Source organism: Neodiprion pinetum, chromosome 7, assembly GCF_021155775.2.
Source record: "Neodiprion pinetum isolate iyNeoPine1 chromosome 7, iyNeoPine1.2, whole genome shotgun sequence".
Lineage (NCBI taxonomy): Eukaryota > Metazoa > Arthropoda > Insecta > Hymenoptera > Diprionidae > Neodiprion > Neodiprion pinetum.
Genome location: NC_060238.1, coordinates 24,581,000 through 24,602,952, shown reverse-complemented (window position 1 = coordinate 24,602,952; position 21,953 = coordinate 24,581,000). Strand labels below are relative to the sequence as shown.

The 21,953-nt window shown below is 40.6% G+C and overlaps 3 protein-coding genes across 11 annotated transcripts in view; 2 read left to right on the top strand and 1 right to left on the bottom strand.

Moving 5' to 3' along the window:
- The first annotated feature begins 222 nt into the window (after nucleotides 1–222).
- The window catches only part of LOC124223850 (gram-negative bacteria-binding protein 1-2), a 34,946-nt gene continuing 13,215 nt past the window's right edge, over nucleotides 223–21,953 (top strand). Inside the window, exon 1 of one of the 2 annotated variants that reach the window (XM_046636191.2) lies at nucleotides 223–335. In XM_046636191.2, the coding sequence (XP_046492147.1) occupies nucleotides 272–335 (64 nt within the window). In that variant the 5' untranslated portion in view covers nucleotides 223–271. Of the gene's footprint in view, nucleotides 336–14,813; nucleotides 14,833–21,953 lie in introns of those variants that run through there. The other variant, XM_069137987.1, reaches the window with a different exon arrangement.
- Nucleotides 1,037–5,742, top strand: LOC124223849 (kelch-like protein 10). The gene is made up of 9 exons (XM_046636189.2): nucleotides 1,037–1,285; nucleotides 1,358–1,695; nucleotides 1,965–2,296; nucleotides 2,408–2,589; nucleotides 3,055–3,266; nucleotides 3,630–3,965; nucleotides 4,146–4,268; nucleotides 4,418–4,585; nucleotides 4,890–5,742. The coding sequence occupies exons 1-9, from the start codon at nucleotides 1,110–1,112 to the stop codon at nucleotides 5,129–5,131; spliced, it is 2,109 nt and encodes a 702-aa protein (XP_046492145.1). The 5' UTR covers nucleotides 1,037–1,109; the 3' UTR covers nucleotides 5,132–5,742.
- On the bottom strand, nucleotides 6,454–19,100 carry LOC124223848 (protein FAM135A). 8 transcript variants are annotated; one of them, XM_046636180.2, is made up of 17 exons: nucleotides 18,993–19,100; nucleotides 17,579–18,102; nucleotides 16,493–16,794; nucleotides 16,108–16,184; nucleotides 15,815–16,028; nucleotides 15,213–15,347; nucleotides 15,014–15,043; nucleotides 14,852–14,933; nucleotides 14,584–14,778; nucleotides 14,099–14,233; nucleotides 13,680–13,920; nucleotides 13,086–13,592; nucleotides 10,979–12,995; nucleotides 9,887–10,199; nucleotides 9,550–9,799; nucleotides 8,915–9,142; nucleotides 6,454–8,813 (listed from the first exon to the last, which is right to left on the bottom strand). In XM_046636180.2, the coding sequence occupies exons 3-17, from the start codon at nucleotides 16,567–16,569 to the stop codon at nucleotides 8,608–8,610; spliced, it is 4,707 nt and encodes a 1,568-aa protein (XP_046492136.1). In that variant the 5' UTR covers nucleotides 16,570–16,794; nucleotides 17,579–18,102; nucleotides 18,993–19,100; the 3' UTR covers nucleotides 6,454–8,607. The 8 variants fall into 8 exon arrangements, with proteins under 8 accessions (XP_046492136.1, XP_046492130.1, XP_068994087.1 ...); XM_046636174.2 differs by having other exon boundaries at nucleotides 18,997–19,100; XM_069137986.1 differs by having other exon boundaries at nucleotides 9,887–10,088; nucleotides 18,997–19,100.

Here is a 21,953-nt window from a genome sequence, read left to right as displayed (position 1 = left end):
GGTGAACATCCCGACAAAATCTCTGTTGAAGAACTGTTAGTTAGTAAATCGTTGGTAAAAATTTGTAACCAATAATCTCAATTTTGAAATATTTACCAGCGTTACATTTTTGGTCACGAATCTTTACTAACAATTCACTAACTAACAGTATTCCAACAAATCGATTTTGTTAAGATCGTGAAGTGTTGACTTAAGGACTTGAAGTTGCATGACGAACATTCAAACCCCTGAGTGAATAATATTCGAAAATCGGATTTTACCTTGTTGAGAAATGTTAAGTGTCCACGAGTATATGGAAGAAAAGTGTTTTGACATCCTGCAGGCGTCAGTGGCAGGTAAGCCTCGCGTACTATTTCTTTATTTCTTATTTTCGTTACATTTTTACGTTTATTCTCAATAATAATATAATACATCGCACTTATCTAACGCTTTTGAATAATTATCCCAATCTCGCCATTTACTCGATTTCCTGAAATTATTGTGTATTCTTCAATCAATAAGTCTTCTTTGATCTCTCTTATCTGTAACTAAAAAAATACACACTAACACAACACTAACATCACATGATTATCCAAGCTGTTTTATCGGTTGCCGTGCAAATTATGCGTGCCTTTTGCGCGTGGACTTGATTCCCCGCGTGTCCGAGATTAATCGTAAGCTCACTCGCTATCCGGTGACTTTTTCCTGGAGCGAACGGGCTCTAAAATCCGTGTATGGATCGACCATCGCCGGTTAATTCTTACCTTTTAAAGTTAAAAATCGAATTGTCATTCCACCGTATAATATTTTCCACAGACTGCTCGGTGATAATCACGGTTAAAAAACTGACGACTGATTATCGCGCATTTCGTTTTTCGTCTGTCATGGCCACGACCTTCTTTGATATACACGATAACACGGGTTTCAAGTGTGAGAGGAGAATACTGAGGAAAGAAAGAAGGAAAAAAAAATCGGTGAAAAGTGACTAATAAGTGATATAATTGGCAAACGAACAGCGCTACGGAAGAAAAAACACCCGTGTTGTTAACCCTGCATAACCACTCCTTGAGTATTCGACGTAATCGAAAAAATACTCGATCCAGTGCAGGAAACATTAGAGGCAATATATTATGGAAAGCAGGATGAAGTCGAGAAAATTAATGCGAAATCGTACATCACGGGCATCGGTATCCGGCACCAGACACAAGCAGTGCAAAAAGAAGCAAGTTGTAAAGCCGCGGAAGTGCGTCTGTCTTCCGTCGAATTACGCCCTCGTCGAATTCCCCGTCGTTTGGTCGGAGCTCAGGTCTGTCCCATCGTTTTGAAAAAGCATAAAAGAAAAAAAACCACAAACGAAAATTCGCCATAATTTTTTCAGAGCAAATCAGCAGCTCTGCGACGGCGCGATAAGATGCGCAAAAGATCAGCTATTTCCGGTCCATCGTGCCATTCTATCGGCGGTTAGCCCGTACTTCAAAGCATTGTTTACAAACAGTCTGAAGGGTGGTAGAAGTGACACAACCGAGGTTGTGATAAGCTGCGTACCTGGCGAAATATTCGGACTAATTCTCGATTATGCTTATACGGGCACGTGTACAGTCACGGCCGAAAATGTTGAGCAGCTTCTGCCGCTTGCCGATCAATTCGAGGTTCTCGGAGTTATACAGCTCTGCTGTTTGTTTCTGCTCCAGGAACTCAGACCGGAAAATTGTTTGGGTAATGTTTCCTTTTCTTCTGTTTACCCGCTCGTACGGCTATGAGATTTTTTTCAAAGCCCGTTGTAGGACGAGACGATATTACCGTGCATGTATAGTAGGGTGGTTCTTAAAAAGGACATTTTTTAAATTTCGACCGGTTCGCCCACCGAATTGGTTTCACATCATTCGAAATTAATTCCCTAATTTTTGAATTCTTTGGAGCCGATCCGGGAGGCGAGTCGGTCAAAATTCAAAAACGACCTTTTCAAGGACCACCCTAATGTATAGGGATTTTCAAATTCGCTCGGCATTATTTTTGCCGCGACTTGGAGGAAAAGGGCCGTAAATACATACGGCATCACTTCAAACAAATACTCCAAGAGAGCTCCGAGTTCAAGGATCTTTCCTGCGAGGAACTAGAGGCCATACTCCAGGACGACGAGCTCAACGTCAGAAACGAGGAGCTCGTATTCGAGGCGATAAAAAACTGGGTCGAGTCGAAACCGGATGAGAGAAGGTCCGCGATACCGGGACTCTTCAAATGCATTAGATTCGGACTCATGAGTTTCAAATATTTCAACACCAACATCATGAGATGGAGATTCGTCGAAGAGGACAAAGTACGTGACCGGCAATCGTTCTTCTTCTCAATTATTCATGTAACACACTCTGTTCGTCTTGTGTAACTACGTGGTTAATGGTTCACTCTTCTCCCGAATATCATTATCAAGGAATGTCAGCAGTCGCTCTTTCCCGCGAGCGTATTTCTCGCCGAACAAGACTCTCGGCAGGGGGGAGAAGCCGATTTAAAAAATCCTCTAGCTCGCCCCCGAATACCTTACGAAATTCTTTTCGCCATTGGCGGTTGGAGCGCCGGCTCACCGACCAGTTTTGTCGAAACTTATGACACGAGGTAAGTAGGTAGGTACACCTATGCATTCACATGTCTCGCCTATCTTATACCTGACATCCTCAACGTTCATCTTTTTTTCAATAACAAATTGTATTTCGATTCTCAACGATCTTCGAGAATTAGTGAAACCGTTTGAAAGAGCGAGGCTGAAAATCGTGATTCCGCAATTTTAGAAATCTCTGAAATGCGGTAAACCGCAATAAAGCAAAACGTATTCATATTTTGAAAAACTCGACTACTTTAAAGTCGTTATAAAATTGCCAAGTAGTGAATTTTTCCCCGAACGTTACGTTTCGTGAACGTTAGTAACTTCAGCCTTGTTTGAAAGAAGAAGAGACCGGAGTTCAACTGCAGTTTTAAATCGGTCGAGTTTTAATCTAGAATATAAACGGAAAGCTAGATATCGCCGCTTGTTTCGTTACATAACTTGTGCAGAAAAGTAAAGATTCGATATTCTGACAACAGGGCCGACAGATGGTTCCTCTCCGTGAATACTGACGTAACACCGCGAGCTTACCACGGTCTTTGTACGTTGAACAACGTGATATACATGATCGGGGGTTTCGACGGTAACGAGCATTTCAACACCGTGCGGTGTTACGACCCGGTAACAAAGGAGTGGAGAGAACGAGCCTGCATGTATCACGCACGATGTTACGTCAGCGTATGCACACACGGTGAGACCGGAAGCTTCGGTAGACGACGCTAAATTCCTTCGTTCAAAAATCAGCGATTATTATATTGGGATTCAGGCGCACCAGCATCCGATGACGGAAAAATCCCTTTCCCGACCGAGTGCGCAAAATTCGATTTTGCGTAGCGAAATGAATGCGCAAAATAGTAAATTTCCGCACTAGTGTGGGAATGTGCTAGTTAGAAATAGAATTTTGCGGTCTCCGTTGGGAAAGTCTGAATAATGGTAAAGTTCGTATAGCAGGTGCAACACGTGCGCATAAGTGTAGGTAGCGATACTCGAGTGACAGACTCGACTAGCAAGCGAATCACCAAAAAAATAAAAAATTGGAACCCGATACTTACAGGGGGAAAGATATACGCCTTGGGAGGCTACAACGGTAGGACACGAATGAGTTCCGGTGAACGTTACGAACCGCATAGAAATCAGTGGGAAATGATACCATCGATGCATCGTCAGCGTTCGGACGCAAGCGCTGCTGCACTTCAAGACAAAATTTATATCGTTGGTGGATTTAACGGACAGGAAGTCCTGAGCTCAGCCGAAGTATTCGACGTCGAGACCAGCCAATGGAGCTTCATTCATTCCATGACAAGTCCTCGTTCCGGTGTTTCCCTCGTCGCTTTTCGCGACAATCTTTACGCCCTTGGTGGATTCAACGGATTCACGCGTCTTAGTTCAGGTCGATATTACTCGTCATTTTCGTCATGTTATGAGATTAGGTTGAGGTGTGTAACGAGCCGTTTGCGTCACAATTTTGCAATATATCCCGAACCTGACCATGATGAATTCTAAACTACCGAGAAACACTGGAGATATTTCTGATATTCTGATAAACGTGTGGTTGTTGTGCTCCTGGCAGGCGAACGATACAATCCAAATCATTCGTCAGATTGGCACGAAGTGACGGAGATGTTCAGTCCGCGAAGCAACTTCGCCACGGTTATTCTTGACGACATGATATTCGTCATCGGCGGTTTTAATGGTAAATCATTGCAAGGCTTATCGCGTAAAATCATCATCATCGTCATCATTCGACATTCGCTCCTCGAAGTGTTTTCATGATTTTTATCCCGATGAAAGGAGTTGGTAATTTTATAAACATTCGAAATAAGCAAGCAGGTGCCATTTCAGGATCAACGACGATCGCTTACGTCGAGTGTTACGACTCTGAGAGCAACGAATGGTACGACGCTTCGCCGATGAATTTGAATCGAAGTGCTTTGAGCGCCTGCGTGATCGCCGGTCTTGTGAATGCCCGGGAATATTCGTACCTGAGCAAGGCTCGAAACCTAGGACAAGGTCGGCGATTGGATAGAAAATTCGTCGATAGCTTCGTTCTTTTTTTTTCGTTTCGTTTAAGGGGTTATTATCTATTAAAAAAAAACCATTTTTCACATATACACGTTTCAATTTATTATTATAAAAATTTATATACGTATTGGGGTAGCACTGAAATTTTCTATGCATATACTTGAATGTATGTACCCTTACGAGAATGAGATTCAAAAAAAAAACTCCAAGATATAACCCCTTAACTTGAGATAAAAAATCGGAAAAGCTGAGAGTGGATTTTTAACCGTCCTGAGTTTGTTCGCGAAACCAGGTCAGGCGATGGCAAAGAATCCTGTGAAACCTGACCAAGGGGGTGAAGGACCCGGGGAAAGGTATCCGGCGGTGCCAGGCGATCAAGAAGCCGGTTTCATGCCCGGTCCTCCAGGGCGCTTGATTATCGACGGAGCAATTGACGGAATAGCGGAAGGTGGCGCTCTAATTCTCGCAGACGATTTGCAGGAGGAGATGCTCCAAGAAGATGATCCTTTGGATCTCGCTCAGGAAGTAGATTAAACCGAACGACTGCCGCGTACATTTCGAACCGTAGTTGCAAGAAAATTGAAAAGAAACGACGATTTTAAAGAAGGGAAACGGAAAAAAAATTAAAAACGGGATGGCAAATCGCGCATGTATCAAAATGCAAGGTAGAATCGTGGCGAAAAATTATATATAGTTGATTTGCAAATTTTATCGTGATATATATATGTATATATATATATATTAACCTGGTCGGTCATACATTATACATATAAAGGAGAGACGAGAATGATTTTAATACGTCTAGATTTTAAATGTCGAAGTGTTTTAATATAATGATTTAAAAAGAAGAGTTTTTAATTATTGTTGTGGATATAACGTATATAATAATAGGGATTATTAATGAAACGCTTGTGTATTGTTATTATTGAAGTGGAACGACGTGCGATATATCTTATTTGATAAATAAAACATTATCCGCATTCGGAATAATTCTATTTCCAGAAAGATGAAAAAAAAAAAAAAAAAAAACGACAACAACGAACGTAAAAAATGAACCGGGAAAATTTTCAAACCTATATTATTAAATACATATATTGTTATATATAATTATAGCGCGTGTGTCCTGTACGTGTGTATTAAATTTTGTACAGAAATATTGTATAATCATGTAGCTACGCCAAATGAGATATATTTGCTTTGTATATTAAAATCGTCCGATATTTGAATACAATTATTCTTATACAGTGTTTCGGTGTCTGCGCATGATGGATTGTATTTTTACATACATCGTTTGGAAAGATTGCAATCGACATCTTTAGAATGAATGTATGTTTATACGAGTATAAGGAGAAGGTAATTTTGGCACATTGCCGAGTAACAGTTTGCTTTTTGAATTGTTTTTTTATTTTTATATATTGTTTTGTGTATTCAAATCTTCGTATGATACAATAGTAATTGAAAAATGAGGCTCACAAAAAACGTCGATACTAAATAATGCTTTCAAAAATTTCCAAACGTAATATTTTGTATCTTGTGCTGAATCTGTTTCTTTTTTTCGACATAAAAATACGTACGCAATTTACATATTGCGCAATGCTATTAACTGTCGAAAATTGATAGCAAAGCGTTAATTCCGTGAGTTTTTTTTTAAAATGAATAATGAATTTTCAATTACATGCAAAAAAAAAAAAATCGTGTGACAGCATCAATAAACGTAATATCAATGAATCAGGTAATGGTGATTGGAGAAAGAAACGATGTATCCTCCATTAATTTATTTATTTATTTTTTTTTTGTAATTTACTTCCACAATTTTATAAAATGGCCATGGTGCTACTAATAATAATTTTTTCATCCCTTTTTTTTTTTCTAAAACTTTCTTTGACTCCTTTGCGCGTTGTCACTGTAAATTTCCGTGTATGCAGTCACACCACGCTTCTGGGAGGGTAAAACGGTGAAAACCGAGCTACGATATGGAAAGAAAAAAATACAGTTGACGAGGGGAATAAGAAAAAAAAAAAAAATTGAGCATTTCGTCGCATATTTTATGTCTCACCGTCAGCGCCATCCATCTATTTACTAAAATTCTTAGCTTAACCAAAAATTACAGATATTGATTGCATATTATCATCATTATCGCATATTGTGTAAAGTAAAGAGTAATGAGCGTCGAAAAACAAAAATATTGTTGGTGGTATAATTTAGCGTTATTTTCTTTTCTTTTATTTCACTTCTCCACGATATAAGCCCTCGAACTAGCTGTTGCTTAAAAACAATCTTCGTCCATTAACGTTTAACGTTTAATTGTTAAAAATTTCATTTTCACAGTGTCCTCGCCGATTATCGTTATTACACTTTTGGCAGAAAAGACACGCGGTGCGTTGAAAATATGCATCGTATGTACGGTGTAAACATACATATATTTTACACACTCACACACACGCGCTCGTCCATACTCGCGTACATACACACACGCACTCACACTCACATATATTCGTGTAGAATTAAATAAATAAATGGGCGAAAAGTGGACGGCTGTTTTAACAATGAATAATATATCATGTAATAATATAGGGCGATCAGCGAAATAATATTATACATTTACATACATATACTTTATGCAATTCCTGAGCAAAGTTAAAATGTAAATAAATATATAAAGACGTTAATTGACACATGTTTTAAATTCAACACTATGAAATTAAATTCAATTGTCTTTATCGTTAGGCAATGATCATCATCGTTATATTTATTTTGTATGACGTGATTAGATCCGAGAATACTTAAGTGGATGTGAAATAATCCCCTTTCAATGTTTTTTTTTCTTTCTAAATTTGAAAAATCCAATCAAGTAAAAATAAAGAAGTTTCGGCTAATAAATTTCTATAAAAAAGTATATATTTTTTTTCTTCTAATTAGGCAATTCATGTAAAGACGACTAAAGTTAAAAAAATTTCTTACGGAGACTTCGTCGTGTTGAACATTTTGAAAAATGATTGAAAGAGGTCACTTCACCGGTCAACTACTTTTGGATTTAAACCTCCATACACACATATATCATACATACATATATGTATACATATACGTATACATACACGTATGTGTATATCGACTAAATTTTTATTTATTTTTTTCTCCTCTTTCGCGTGAAATTTTTCTTCGCCTCTCTTCCTCACTTAATCATCTACGGGCGAAAAATTGTATGTACATATAAAATTCTAAATATCCAATGACGATCCTATGATATAATTTTATAATATCACTATACATAAGGAAACAATGTTCGGTGACTATATACCACGTTTGTGTATTTACGTGTAATTATGGATTACCAGGGTATTTATAGCCGGTCCGATGTGTTTTTTTTTTCTGTTCCTTTCGTTTTTTTAAACAAAAATTAGGTTCTCATCATTACCCTAATTATACATATTTAGCACGATCATTTATATGTACAGACTCGTCGTTTTCTCATATTATTTCTATATTTTTCTTCGATTTCGTTTTCCTTTTTTTCATATTTTTTTTTTTTTTTTTCTCTCTCTACCGTCTTTATAAATAATATTTTAATTATTATTTTCAGGCATCAATGTGGAGACTTAGTATTTTAGTGTTCAGTCATATAATGTACCATCATCGTATTGGTCTCAGTGACTGTTAGTAGTTACATATCCCATCGTTAATATTCAATCCCAGCTCCGAATACATGTATACATAATTATACATACATTACGTACCTACCACGTAATTCATCTATGATCGCGGAATATTAGACGTATTTGGGAAAAAAAAAGTCCATACATTTATATTTAATACCCTAATAATAATAATAATAATAATAATAATAATAACAATAATAATATCAAATTATCTCGTTTGCTCGAGGATCTCGCGTATGGCCATTACCGGAATTATCGGTAATAATGTTAAAAACCTAAAGTGAAAAATGCGTTGTTCTCATTTTTCCTTTCATTCTAAATTTATTCCTTTTCGTAGCTAAGAGACCGGATTCTTTATCTAAAGTACTTTAATCCGGCGACTAGTAAAAACTTTTCAATAAACAATTCCGAGTCGAGAACTGCGATGTGAGCTGCTCTTCCTATCAAAGCGTTAGCGGTCGGAGGCAAAGCGTGATGAACGTCGTACCTTACTAGACTTACGTCAAGCGTAGACATCACTGGGTACAATATGTTGTGAACCATTTCACGATACGCAGCGCCTATCGGAGGGTAAATATAATTCTTAACGTTGTACACCAATGCCAGAGATGATTTATCAATTTTATCCAGAGATTCGTTGCGAACTGTGAGACGCGCTTACCTTGATCCGTTGGATCCCTTATGGCTGCTTTGCAAAGCTCTATACGAGCCGAATGCAGAGGGACGTAACGATCCTGGGCACTACCGCACAGCAATACGTGTCTGAATAACTGCAGGTTGCTTCGCTGGCTCAAACGAAACATGAAAGAATTTCGCACGTCTACGGCGTCCTTCATCGCAAGCTGTAAAAGCGATCCTGACTTCTTCCATTTCTGCATGAACCACATACCTGTTTCGAGAACGAAGATGAAACGGATGGTTGTGTTATTTTTTTTTTTTTTTTAACGATTTTCAATGTTCGCTTAAGGGTGGAGTACAGCTTTGACGGTCTGAAATCATATCTGTTTTTAGGAATTTTTTTTTTTCCAACGAGAATGAAAACACTTGGAGCAATCTGAGTTTCATGGCTTTATTATTTACAGTTTCAAGAATATAAGCCCTCGAGTTCGTTTTGTTATCAATTTGAATGAAAATATTTTAGAATGTTCTTGAAACTAAATAATAAAACCCTCTGACTGAAATTGCTCCGAGTATTTTCGTTTTCTGTAAAAAAAAAAAAAAAAACTCTTAAAGATAGGTATGATTTTAGATCGTCCAAGTTTTAACCCCGCCCTTAAGTCAGATTCTGATACTAACCAGCGTTTACTAGGCCGCTTGTATTGTAAAGTGTGCCGAGATGAGGTCCGCTCAGACTGAGAAACGTGTGGAGTCGTGACAAAAGGGGGCGAAGCTGGGGCCTGGTTAGAGCGCTTCGAATGATAATGGTCCCCAGAGAATGACCGATGAAACTAACTTTGGATGGATTCAGTCCCGAGGATTCAATGTGATGAAGGATCTCCGATACCAGTCTGTCAGTCATTGTGTCAAAGTCTGAGAAGGTGTCACCCTGTGAGAAGTATCAAGAGAAGATTACACGACCATTGATTCAAATCAACACCGCGTCAATCGAGTCGTGAAAGATATCGGTGAGTACCTGGTTCCTTTCCGACATGAGAAAGTCGAGGTGAGCTCCGGTAAGGCCCAACTCAAGATAAGTCTTGACCAGCCTGAGGTCGGCGGCGTTGCCATCGAGACCATGAACACATATTATAAGGTGAACACCTTCCGGCGAGAAGAGGCGATACTCGTCGCTGATGTGGAAGTACGGCAGTGTCGAGGCCAGCGTAGGGTAGTCACTAAGAGGCACATTGGATCTTAGAGGGTGCAGAGGCGGTAGGGTCGGGAGTTCGCCATTGCCGAGGGAATGGGCGCGTTTATGCCACCGTGTTGGAGGGCCATTTTTCTCTCTATAGGGCCGGGAAATGAAAAGAAAATGAACTTAAATTGAACGAAAAGACGAAAATACGGAACCAAAGAGACGGGGCGAACGAGTAGATGGTCGGGCGGGGATGAAGTTCCGAATTTGAAAAGTCGCGAAAGCGCCTAATTCCGAATTATTTGGTGCAGAGACTTGAAGTAAAGAAATCGAACTTTGAAGACGCGCCAAAGTTTCGAACGTTCGGAAAGCTGACGGCTCAAAGTTCCGAAAAATAAAGTTTCGATAGAGTCGAATTCCGAAAATTAAAATATACTCACGCAGCGTAGTTTACTCGACGAGTGGGTGTAAAAAATGAGAGAAACCGAAAATCGGAATGACCAGGATTCCTAACGTAAAAATATTTTAAGTATAAAACACGAAAACCAAAAATTCACGGAATTGAAAATATTCGGAATTTCGATGTTTCGAAACCATTTGATTTTTTCACTTGAAGTTTCACCAGGAAAAAAATCGTAATTTGGCGCCTTCGGAACTTTTCAAATTCGGAATTTTAACCCCGTCACAAAATGGTGTTTCTGAATATTGAAACGAATGTCTTGATCGTTGTACATATATACACGTATTGTGTAAGTAACGATGATACAAGAAACAAAGCGAAGAAACACTGAGTCAAAATTAAAATTGTAATCTCTTTTCTGGCCGACGTCTAACGAACTACATCTACTTGGATTGTTAATCGGGTCAATAACTGCACATAAACCCAAAAAAGTATTCGCCAAACGAATGAAAAATTTAAACACTTCGTACCTGTATATTTTCCCCGAAAATCCCATCTGCTGTTTAAATTCCTCTTTGCATTTGTTGAAGTTTACGACGTTGTCCTGCGTCGATTGCAGCAGTTCTTTACCCTCCTGATAACAGTCGAAGCAGACGTCCCGACCGACATAACTGTTGTCCCTGTCTTTAATTCTGCTCCGCTGTGGGCTGCAAGGTGCTGTTTTGCACTGTTTTTGATTGGACGTAACGCTTTTCACCGTCTCGTAAACGTGGTATATGGGATTATCAATGGGCGCAGGTGGATCCTGGAATTCCTCCGGAGGCGGAGGCTCGTCCTGGAACATTTTTGGCGGCGGGAGTCTGACCTCCTCGTACGAATGTTCCCCGTTATCCTGCGCCTCGGATGAATCGGTCTCAGGTTTCGTCTTTCCGGCAATCTTAGTCAGCTTTTGCCTCAGCGCCTGACCCGAGAACTTAAGGGTCTGGTTCTCGGAACTCGAGGTATCTCCGCTGCTGACCCATCCCGAACACTCCGACGTCAAATTGCTGGAACTAGAACTGATAGTGAGACTGCTTGGTCTCGTAGAGGGTGGACTGCTCAGAAGACTTGAAATAACCGGAAAACTAGCCTCGAAAATATCTCTGCCATCGTTAATCGGCATGCAGGGTAAAGATATGGCACTTCTGGGCACGACAACTTTCTTGTCGTCGATCGGAACGCTGGCGCATCTAAGCCGAGTCGTTGATTTAGTCGTAGACATAGGATCTATACTGGATGGATTTTTTTTCTTACTTTCATTGTTCATCGTCAAACTTTCCGATTGCGATTTTTTATTCGGTTCAACTCTCAGTATTATAGTGTTGTTGTTCTCAACCTCGCAGACGTTTGAACTACCGTTGGAACTAGGAAGTTGTCGGTGTTTATGGCCGTACGGTAAGGGCGCGGGCTTTCTGGCTCTGTTGTGCCCACACTTTCTCCCGTTTTCCAAATTTTCCGCTTCCACAGCCGGCGCGGAATGCGGCCGCCTCGTATTTTCCTCACGCTGTTTACACACAGGGGATTCCATGTTTAAGGGTATCTCATAGCGTGGTTTTCGACCCCCGCTTCTCACAGGTTTCGTACTCTTCGACGTTCTGTTATCCGTATGACAATCCCTTTGCTCGTAATTATTCCGATCAATTCCTTGCTGTACAATCAATTCGTCCGATAATTTATCTACAGTTTTGTTATTAAGGCATGTCTGATGCAGTCTATGATCGTTAGTAATAATTTCCTGCTGCTGATGTTGAGGCCGTAGCGTCATCTCTCTGATTCTAGTTTGCCGACCAAGAGAGCCAGGAAACGGTGAATAAACATCGTCGATACTTCTACCATTCAAATTCGACCTTCTCGCGGAATCTTCTTGGGTAAAATCACCCAAAGTTCGTGTAAAATTGTTCGCTGCAATATCACCTGCACCAGGATTGACACGTTTCGACGCCGAGTAATTTGACCTGCCGTTGGCGTGAGGTCTCCAAAACTGAAGGCTGTTCGTATTATATTTACTATACTCTTGATTGAGCTTTTTTTCCCTAGGTGTGCGATCCAAAGTCTCGCTATAGGACAGTCTTGACCTAGCTTTATCGTCGACGTCTATTTTAACGTCTAACTTGTTCGCAGAAAGACCTAACGGTTTGTTTATCAATGGTTGATAAGCCGTGCCATAAATATTTCGCGATTCCGTTCCCCTGTTGGCACCACAGCCCTTCCGATTTTCCGGAGAACGCGACTTCCCGTCTTTGTCCTTGAACGTCCGGGGCGAAGACTTGGTCAGTTTGTCCGAACCGAGACGGTCAGTCAGCTGAGTCATATTCCGAGATCCCATGCTTGGGTTAGCCGGAATCGTGTGATAAAAACCTCTCGATGAAACGTGCTCATTGGCTGCAGACGACGGACGATAGCCAGGAAAATATCCATTCAACGGAAGTTCTGGGAACATGGCTGCCAGCAGGGATGTAATCGAATTCGAATCCACGTTCGAATTAACCGACGTTCCGTGTCGCTGTCCTGGAACACAAACATCGAACGAAAATCAAACGGATGATAAAATACTTGTCAAAAAACTAAACTCTGGAATTAGTTATCTTTCTCATTCACCATGGCTATGCTGATGCTGCTGCTGCTGTTGTTGGTGCTGCTGCCTGTGCGGAGCAAGAATCTGGGTGGATTTAGCCCTGGGTAAAGTAGCTATTGGGGATATTCCTAGGGATGGATTTGGCGCTGAGCACGCCTGTTGTCTCGAGGATGGAAAGAAGAGACCACTGTAGTGAGTGCTCGATGGATGTCTGCTTCTGGAGCTTGGAACAGTGGCTGGAAGCGTACCGTTGTGGAACGGAGCCCTGTGTCGAGGTATCAGCTGGGTCGAAGCGGATCTTGGAAGGGTTTTGGAAGGCGTCGGTATCTGCGGCGGTATTACTTCAGGGCCCAGTTGATCAAGGGACTTGCTGTGCCTGGCAGGAAGTGTAGATGGTGCCAAAACCACCCTCCCATGCACCGATCCCATGTTTGATTGAGCGACGCTCTCGCTTCTCGGTGACCAAACATCCGTCGTACGTTTCTCGAGTATAGCTGCGATCCCACAGCTACAGTCGTCCATGCTTGGAACTGAGGAACGATTGGATAGATTGTTACACGCCTATTTGGTAGAAAGAAGGAACAAGGTTGGACAAGTCATATCTTGGCTTTACGCACCGCTGTTCCGATGTCTGTGCTGCATGTCGGCGTACTGGTCCTCGAAAATCAGAGGAAGAGAGTGAAAATCTCCGTCCAATTCGAGACAGTGAACTGGGAGTGGAGGCAGAGCTGCGAGGTAACGAGACCTGCGAGCTGCCTCGCTAACTGCTTGGTACGATTGGTAATTGGCGTCGTAGCAGCCAGCTGCGGACGTTCGGGGATTTCCCAATACGAAAAAACCTTCTGCGAATCTGTTCACCTAAATTTTAGTGAATCATTCAGGTTCCTCTAAGATAAACTGATATCGACGAGTAGAAAAATTTTTCTAATGTATCACGAATGTAAGGTAAGAATCGGTGAAAAAAAATCTCTTTTGTCAAATGGTCATTATTTTCTTTTTTACGAACGGCATCAAGGATCCAGCGTAATTAACATACTCTTAACTGATGGTGGATGTGAGCCAAATGTTCGTGGACGGCCTGGCGGCCCGAGAATGCCTCAAGGAAATGCTGCCACAATACGATATTTTGAGCACAAAGCTGCGCTATGTCCGCTTCTTCCGTCGTCATCATCTGAAAATGTGTTATGAAAAGCTGATTATTACGAAGAGGTAAAATCGAAAATTATTAACTTGCATTATTGCTTTCAGACTATTCTCGACGAGTAGTAACGGAACGTCATAAGTGGATTCGCAATTGTCGGTGATTTTATCTTTTGGGAAAACCGATGGGTTAATCACTCATTGATTTGATGTACGCCTGATTTCAACGTATTTCAAAATATTTCAAGAAATTTCAGATGGTTTTGGAAGACTTCAAGTGATTTCACAAGATTTTCGGAAAAATGTACACCAGATTTCACGGGTGATTTCACCTCTCGGGAAAAACCAAAGTCATGTGGTAAAAAATTCGACAGTTTGAACCTTGGTGATTTCTTTGTGAGTATTTTGAGCTAATTCGAGAGCTCTTTGCTGCCAGGAAGGAAGAAGACGAGCGAGATCTGCCATTTCGACTAACAGTGATTCTCGGGCTGTCAGGAGGAGGCGTATTACTTCCTGTTGCACCAGTTGAGCATGGTGTATTCTCGTCGCCGAACCGACGCATCTTGTGGTGTGTTCCTGTCAACGTCGATGGGGAAATTTAGCGACTGGCAATTTCCACGAGACAACAAGGTATTGATTAAAAACTCACGATATTTCCGAACAAAATTTTGCTCTCTTCGCTTCCGGTCGTTTGCTTGAACTGCAGCCAAGGTTTTCCGCCACGTGGAGCGCTGAAATGAACAAATCATTCAATGAAGTATCAGAATGTTTCGATATTTGCAGTCTTCAAGCGTTGTTAAAAAAGGCTTACCAACTCTGTACGTAATGGAGGATGCTTTTTCTGCGGGGGAAATTTTCAGCGATGAAAACAATAAAATTTTACACGATAAACTTTATAATATAATTTATAAATTCACTGTCTGTTAAGGTTTCGACAAATTTCTGATAGTTAATGATTGAAAAGTTTTTTTGTTTTTTTTTTTATCAGTCATAATATCACCGATACTAACTTTATGTAGGGCTGGTGCAGAGCAACGAGGCATACGTGAATGGTTATGGAAACCGCTGCGAGATGAAAATAATCAAAGAGTACGGGCAGGTGGTAGTGAAGTCCTTTTGTTGGTGTAAAGTTCAGCTGCAGAGCTCTGAAAGTACATAGATGGAAATAGAAGGTGAACCAGTGAATTATCAACGTGTTATAACGGTTATAGAGGTGCATCGGAGAACTTGGAACTATTCGCTAAACTCATTTTAAACCGCAATGCCCAGTTCAACGAGTAACGAGTTAGAAAGCACTTAACGATGGTCGTTCATACTTTAACTTTTTTTCTCATTTCTCCAACTTCACACTCGAAAAATTTGTGACAAAAAGAATTGTCGTAAAACCTGGAGGAGGTAGGAGAATATTTAGAGATCGCTTACCAATTAGCGTAATATTATTTATTTATTTTTACGTGTACATCTATTTCCTGCAAGTTTTACAATTGTTTTTTTTCCCCTCAGTATTGGTCTCAAATTTTTCGACTGGTAGATTAAAAAAAAAAAAGAATGGTCAAAAATGAACCACCCTAACGTACATGCGAGCATATATATATAATACATATCCACATGCCTCGACGAGACGCAAGTCATATTGCCAGGTTGAGTCGGCTCGCTGAACCATAACTCAATACCAAGATTGAAATGTGTCCGAGAAAGAGTTTCCTCGATTCTGTGACTATGGACGAGCACGTGTGCCCGGAACAATACCGAAGTACCCAGTGTCACTTCTTCGTTGCGGTAAAGAATCTGGAATCTCTTGCTGGTACCCGGCTCTTCGAGGGAATCTGTCGGGGCGAGAAGGGAAATTAAATTCATTAAGGCAAGAATCGAAACTTTATCAAATATGAAATCCTCGAAACTCACGGTTACGCAATTGGTTCACTTCGACTTTGACCGGAAGCTTGGGCGATACTCTCAAAGCAGTTCGTATCTGGTAGTACCTGACGTAACAAAGATGGTAAAGTGGAACGATGACTTATTTTCTCACCATACTGAAGTTAGTAAAGTTAATCTGACGATACATCGAAACTGAAATCATTGTTGTAGAAAATTTACAACGACTTTAAAACAGTCTAATTTCCAAAATCTGAATACATTTTGCCTTTTACTTAAGAATATATAACCTACTCAATTTGAGACGAATCGTTGCATTAACTTTACCAACTTCGCTCTCTCGTCTCTCTCCTTCTCTCCTCGCGTTTTCTCTTTCGCATGGTGAAACAAAGAGAGTGATAAAATTTTTGCTCACCCACGCTGGAACAGATCGACATTGTAGAATTTGCACAGTTCGAGGGAGAACTCGAGTGTCGCCTGTAGATCGCTCATCTCTTAGCGCGCAAACCAGGCCGCGCCTTCAAAATCGGCGTCGCGACCTCGACTATAACATCACTGCAAGTTATTGGCTCGTAGCAGGTGTATCGCTGCAGTCCTCTTTGCCGTGGATTATACTCGGATAACTTATGTGCGCGCATTCTTTACTCGATACTCCTAATGCACCGAATCCGTCACTCGAGTCTTCCATTTTTCCAAACTCCCTGACCCAATAGTCACCTGAAATACGTAATCGCATCATTCGCATAGTCGGAAATTTAAACAGGGCCCTGTGAAGTGTTTTTTCTATTTTTTCTCTTACTTTTTCTTTACTCAGTTATTCGAACAACGAAAACTAGGTTAACATCAGTGTCGTATGTTTCACTCTACTCCTGTCTTATTGTTCAATATCACGTCTAGAATACTTTTGACTTAACATACGTCGATGCAGAAAATTTTTCTCAAGTTATATTCTTTGTAGATAAATTAATTTTATTGATCTGTAGTGCGGCTGGAGCAACGAATTTTTCTTTAAAAAAAAAAAGGTATCTAGTTTGACGAATAGTTTTCCATCAAGAGAAAAAATACAGTCTGTAACTACGTTAGTAACAGGTGCGTACGTAACAATGTCCGATCGGAATATACGATGCCTTGGAAGAAGAAACGAATAATTTGGCACGTGCGGAGCTTGCGAGCACACGATTCTGACCTTTTAAAAAAAAAAAAAGAAACGAATAGCTTTCGATCCGTCCAAGCTTGCGGCGGGGTCGCGTCGATGCCATTTCGCCAGGGTCAAAAGTTTCCCGGTTTAACTTTTACTACGCCAGCATTTACGGCTGGCTGTCTACGGTCCTCTACTACTTGCACGAAGTAGAGCTTGTATTATAGGTATGTTACACATCCAGATCCAAGTATCAGACTTGGAAATAATTTCGCGTTTATTCGATCGCTGAAGTGCCAGACGTGTAATATGTTTTTTATACGTGGTGAAAATTTTTTTCGTATTATTTATTTATTTACTTACGGATCTCCGGATCGTTGTTTTTATCGTCATTTTTTTTTTTTTTTTTTTTTTTCTTCAGCCGCAATTTATGATACTTGACGAGAAATCATTCACGTTCGTCACTAATTTATTCTCTCTGTTTAATGCTCGTCTGTTTATAATACGTGAATAATAATTGCGAAGCGTAGCACGAATCTTTTGTTTTTTTTACGAGCGTTACACTTTTGTAACATTATTATCATTTATCACCTTTAAGCCTGGTATTATTTCACACACGAATCTTCATCCACAGATTCGCATACTCGAAATATTGTACGATCACTTTTCCCTTGTGTTATTATTCACTCGGCGATGAATTATCCTTCAAATTATATCAATCGTTTCGATCGTGAATTAATCATTATACTTGCTGTCCGCAGGCCGAGTTAAATCGTCCCTCCTGCTTCTGCTTCTGACTGATGATTATTATCAATCGCATGAGCGAATCTCATATCGAGACCCCAGACAATTTCTGCACAGCCCCTCGGCGCAACACGATCTATTTTCTATTTAGAATAAAACTATTTTCGAACATATACGTAGATGGGGGTGAGGGTGGGGATGGGGGATGGAGGGGGGGAATTGACCCCTTTACATCCCTGAATATTCTTAATTCGAGGCATTGCCGCAGGTATAAAATAACACGAGCACATCATTATCATCGTCGATCACTTTCCCAAATCTAAATCGTTTCGCCATCGAAAATATATCTCGGTATAATCGTTTGAAAGGGCATAATTGTTCGGAACGAAAGAATAAAATAAAAAGAAAAGAAGAAAGATTTTAAATGATATTATTTCCGTACAACACAGAGACTTATTTCCACCCTGTCAATTTTCGGTTTATCAAAACACACTCGTCTGTAAATACGACAATGTAATCTATACAGATTACGTACCGGAGTATCCGATCGAGTATTATTCTACCTGCGTGCAGACACAACACCGCAGATAACGTACCACGTACTTGGAATTAACGCAAGGTGTACGTTGCAGGTGACACGAGTCACTCTGTAATCCACGCCCGTTGTGCGTGCACGTAGTAACATTGTTACATCAACAATGTATTTACAAGCCGCGATGTGGATGTAAATATTTGAGGTATGTACCTAAACACGATTATACGTTGCAGCCGTGTGTGTTAGCCAGTGTGAGGGGGATATCCGCGCTTGCGTGTGCTTTTTGCGATGCTCTTGACGCGAGTCGTTTGGAAGCCGCGATTCCGAGGAGCGAATTTTAACGAAGACGTAGCCACGGATTGATTCATGGAGAGCGAGGAAGGCGAGGTTGTCTCTTTGTGCGAAAAGTAATCCCTCCGCGAGTAAACAATCCGCAAGGTTCAAAGGCCCTAGGACCGCAAAGCTCGAGAGCTTGCAGCCTCGCGATTTAGGTAATACCTACATTGATTTCGGAACGAGTACCGACGACCACCACACCTTCGCTCTATACCTATAACCACACGCGTTCGACTATCACGTCACGCTACGTCGGTTCGCGGCTGGCCGCCGACGACTGCCGAACGTATCGCTGAGCTAGTCGCGAGTTGCCGGAGCTTGCAAGCTCACCGGCTCAAGCGCAGCCCGCGGCGACACCCTGCAAGCACCTCCTACGCTCTCGTCTATCCCATCCCTGTGGCTGAAAATTTTCACCATTTGAATCGTGAAATTTTTTGAAAAAAATCACCGTGTCGCTTATCTTTTAAATACTCGATGAAATATAGTTTGAGAAAAATCGCGTAATAAAACTATTACAAAAGCACGAATCGTCGAATACGATACTTGAAAAAGATTTTTCATGAAGCGTGTCCGATGATTCGTGTGTTTATAATTTATTACCTGATTTCTTATGTATTTTAGTAAATCTACAAAGTAAAGCATGTATTAAATTACAAGCTGAATTATTTCAAATCACATTATCATTCGCGCGCGTCAACATTTTTAGCAGGGATTCAGTCACACGTTTGTCAACTTAATATTTTTGCCTCAATCTTCTGAGATTTTCGGGACTAACTGATCACGAGTCTGTGTTCAGAATTTGATCATTTCTAAATCCAAGATGTCGGATCCAAGATGACGGATTTAAAATCGATAAAGATCGATAAAAATTCTATGATTCTAGCCGAAACTTGATACTCGGGGGGCCTTTCGGTATTACACGGTAAGTAACGAAGATCACTTGAGGTTGTAAATAAACTACGACAAGTCTACGACATGGAAATTTTTTACATGGAAAGCTGAGCATCCCGCCGTGACTGTGAAATTTCTACAGGCAGCTGGGCAGTTTCGCAAAAAGCTTGTCCGAACGAACGCGGCTTAAACTATTCAAACGAACCACTTCAGGTTCCTACCCCCGGCTTCTTTTCTCCCCTGCAGCCCCTTCAGTTCCTGCCTCGTGCAATCGGACAAAGGAATTACGTCACTAACTTTGCGTAGACGATTCATCGTTGATGCAGCTTGCAGCTATGCCTGGATTCAGGGTTGCTTTATACGATACAGTGCAAGAAAAAATGAGGGCTTAACGGTACACGTTACGTATAGTTATACGTTACATCTATACACGCACGTCGTACGCATAGGATACATTTATTCGTACACCTGGCGGTGAACGAGTTACAAAAATAACCTCGCCAACGGTTAAACGTCCTCGACGAGTAAAAGCTCCGCGGTACCGCGCCGCAATCGCACGTCACGAGTTTCGCGCACGCGTGTGCGTGCAGAATCGGGTACGCGTTGGTACGTGAAGATGTGTGCTTGTGTGTGTGCGTGTGTGTGTGTGTGTGTGGTTGTTTTCCGTGTCTCGAGTCCCCACCACGCCCCAATTTTTAGCGACCCCGGACCTCGCAGGGTGCAGCAGTACGGAACGTATTACGGCAGGAAGCCGAAAGCTCGACGCGATTCTCATCCCGAATATATCTATATGTATATAGGTATACATGTATACCTATGATATGTATACGCAAAACTTGAACACGCTTACACGCTTGCTGTTATACGTGCGCAAACACACACACACACACACACACACGCACAAGCAGCTCGGCGAAAATAGGGCGGAGCCTTTCGGGACAAGGGTGAGTCCGTCGGATCGCGAAGAAGGTTCGAAGGGGGTGGGGGGTTTATGGAGGGGGTAGGAGGTGAAAGTACGCGATTACGGAAAAAGCACTCGTTCTAAATGGTTCGCGGTGCAGGGCGGATGCCCGGCTGTAACACCGGTCTCTGACACGTAACCAGGTTGAACCTGTATAATGTGTGTAGATTGTATATGAATGTATGGGGGTTGCGTTTATGTGGAAGGTATGTAGGGACGGTACAGGTATATACATTTCCGACATACGTAGTAAGTACTTGGATTATTTATATCGGTGGCCGTACACCGGTTTCGAATAAGTTACAAAGAGTTAAATACGTTGAAAAAGTCAATTTCGTGTACGTACAATTGTATACCTATTGAATTTTGAGAGTAACGAAAAAATATTTTTTAATGGATTTAAAAATTTTTTTCATACATGTGTGTATAATAAATTAATTATTTTATTCAAAGTTTAAGCACGTAACGATATAATGTTTGAGAGAGGTTTCATCGGAAAATTTTGAAAATTCAACCGTTGGAAACTGGTTTTTCGAAATTCCTTGGAAAAAATATCCTCGCGGTGGTCGGGATAGCTTATGATAGCTTTGTGTGAAATCGAAAAAACAAATATTATCTCCTAGTAGGTGAATATGGCTCGTGATTGAACGAAGAATGTTTTAAAAAATTGATATTCGAATTTTTGATAAAGTTGGATGCGAAACAGTACGATTTTCGATAAGATCTAGACCATGTATTGTCTTGTGAAATAAGTTGTAATCAATGGAAAAAAATAAGAAAAAAAAAAAAACACCGTATATAGCAGATAGTTGTTTTAGAACCATGGCTAAATTTTTACTCTTTTAATCATGCAATAATAACGTAAATAATTATTCGTGTAACTCTTTACGTACTATTCTCGGTGTAAAGCTGTTTTAAGGGTGCATAGGTACGTTTTTATATTAAATTGTATATTGGGTACACGCTAGTAATCATTGCATTATAGAAAAAATTTAAAAAATCCAATTAACGCGAAAGATCAACGCGGTAGCCAATTTTCTGTTTTTTTTTTTAAATTTCTTAATAGCGCAGTTTCTATTATATAATCTTGTGCGGGAAAAAATCTCGTTCACATATGAATCTTTTCATTACAGCTGTTATATCCTAATTGTTTATTACTAGTTCAGCTTATCATTCTCCGCAAGATTTTATCTATTATCATGAAAGTAGACATTAATAGTCACTCGTAATACGTTTTCAAGCATCGTGATGGGTGTTCAATAATATTTTAG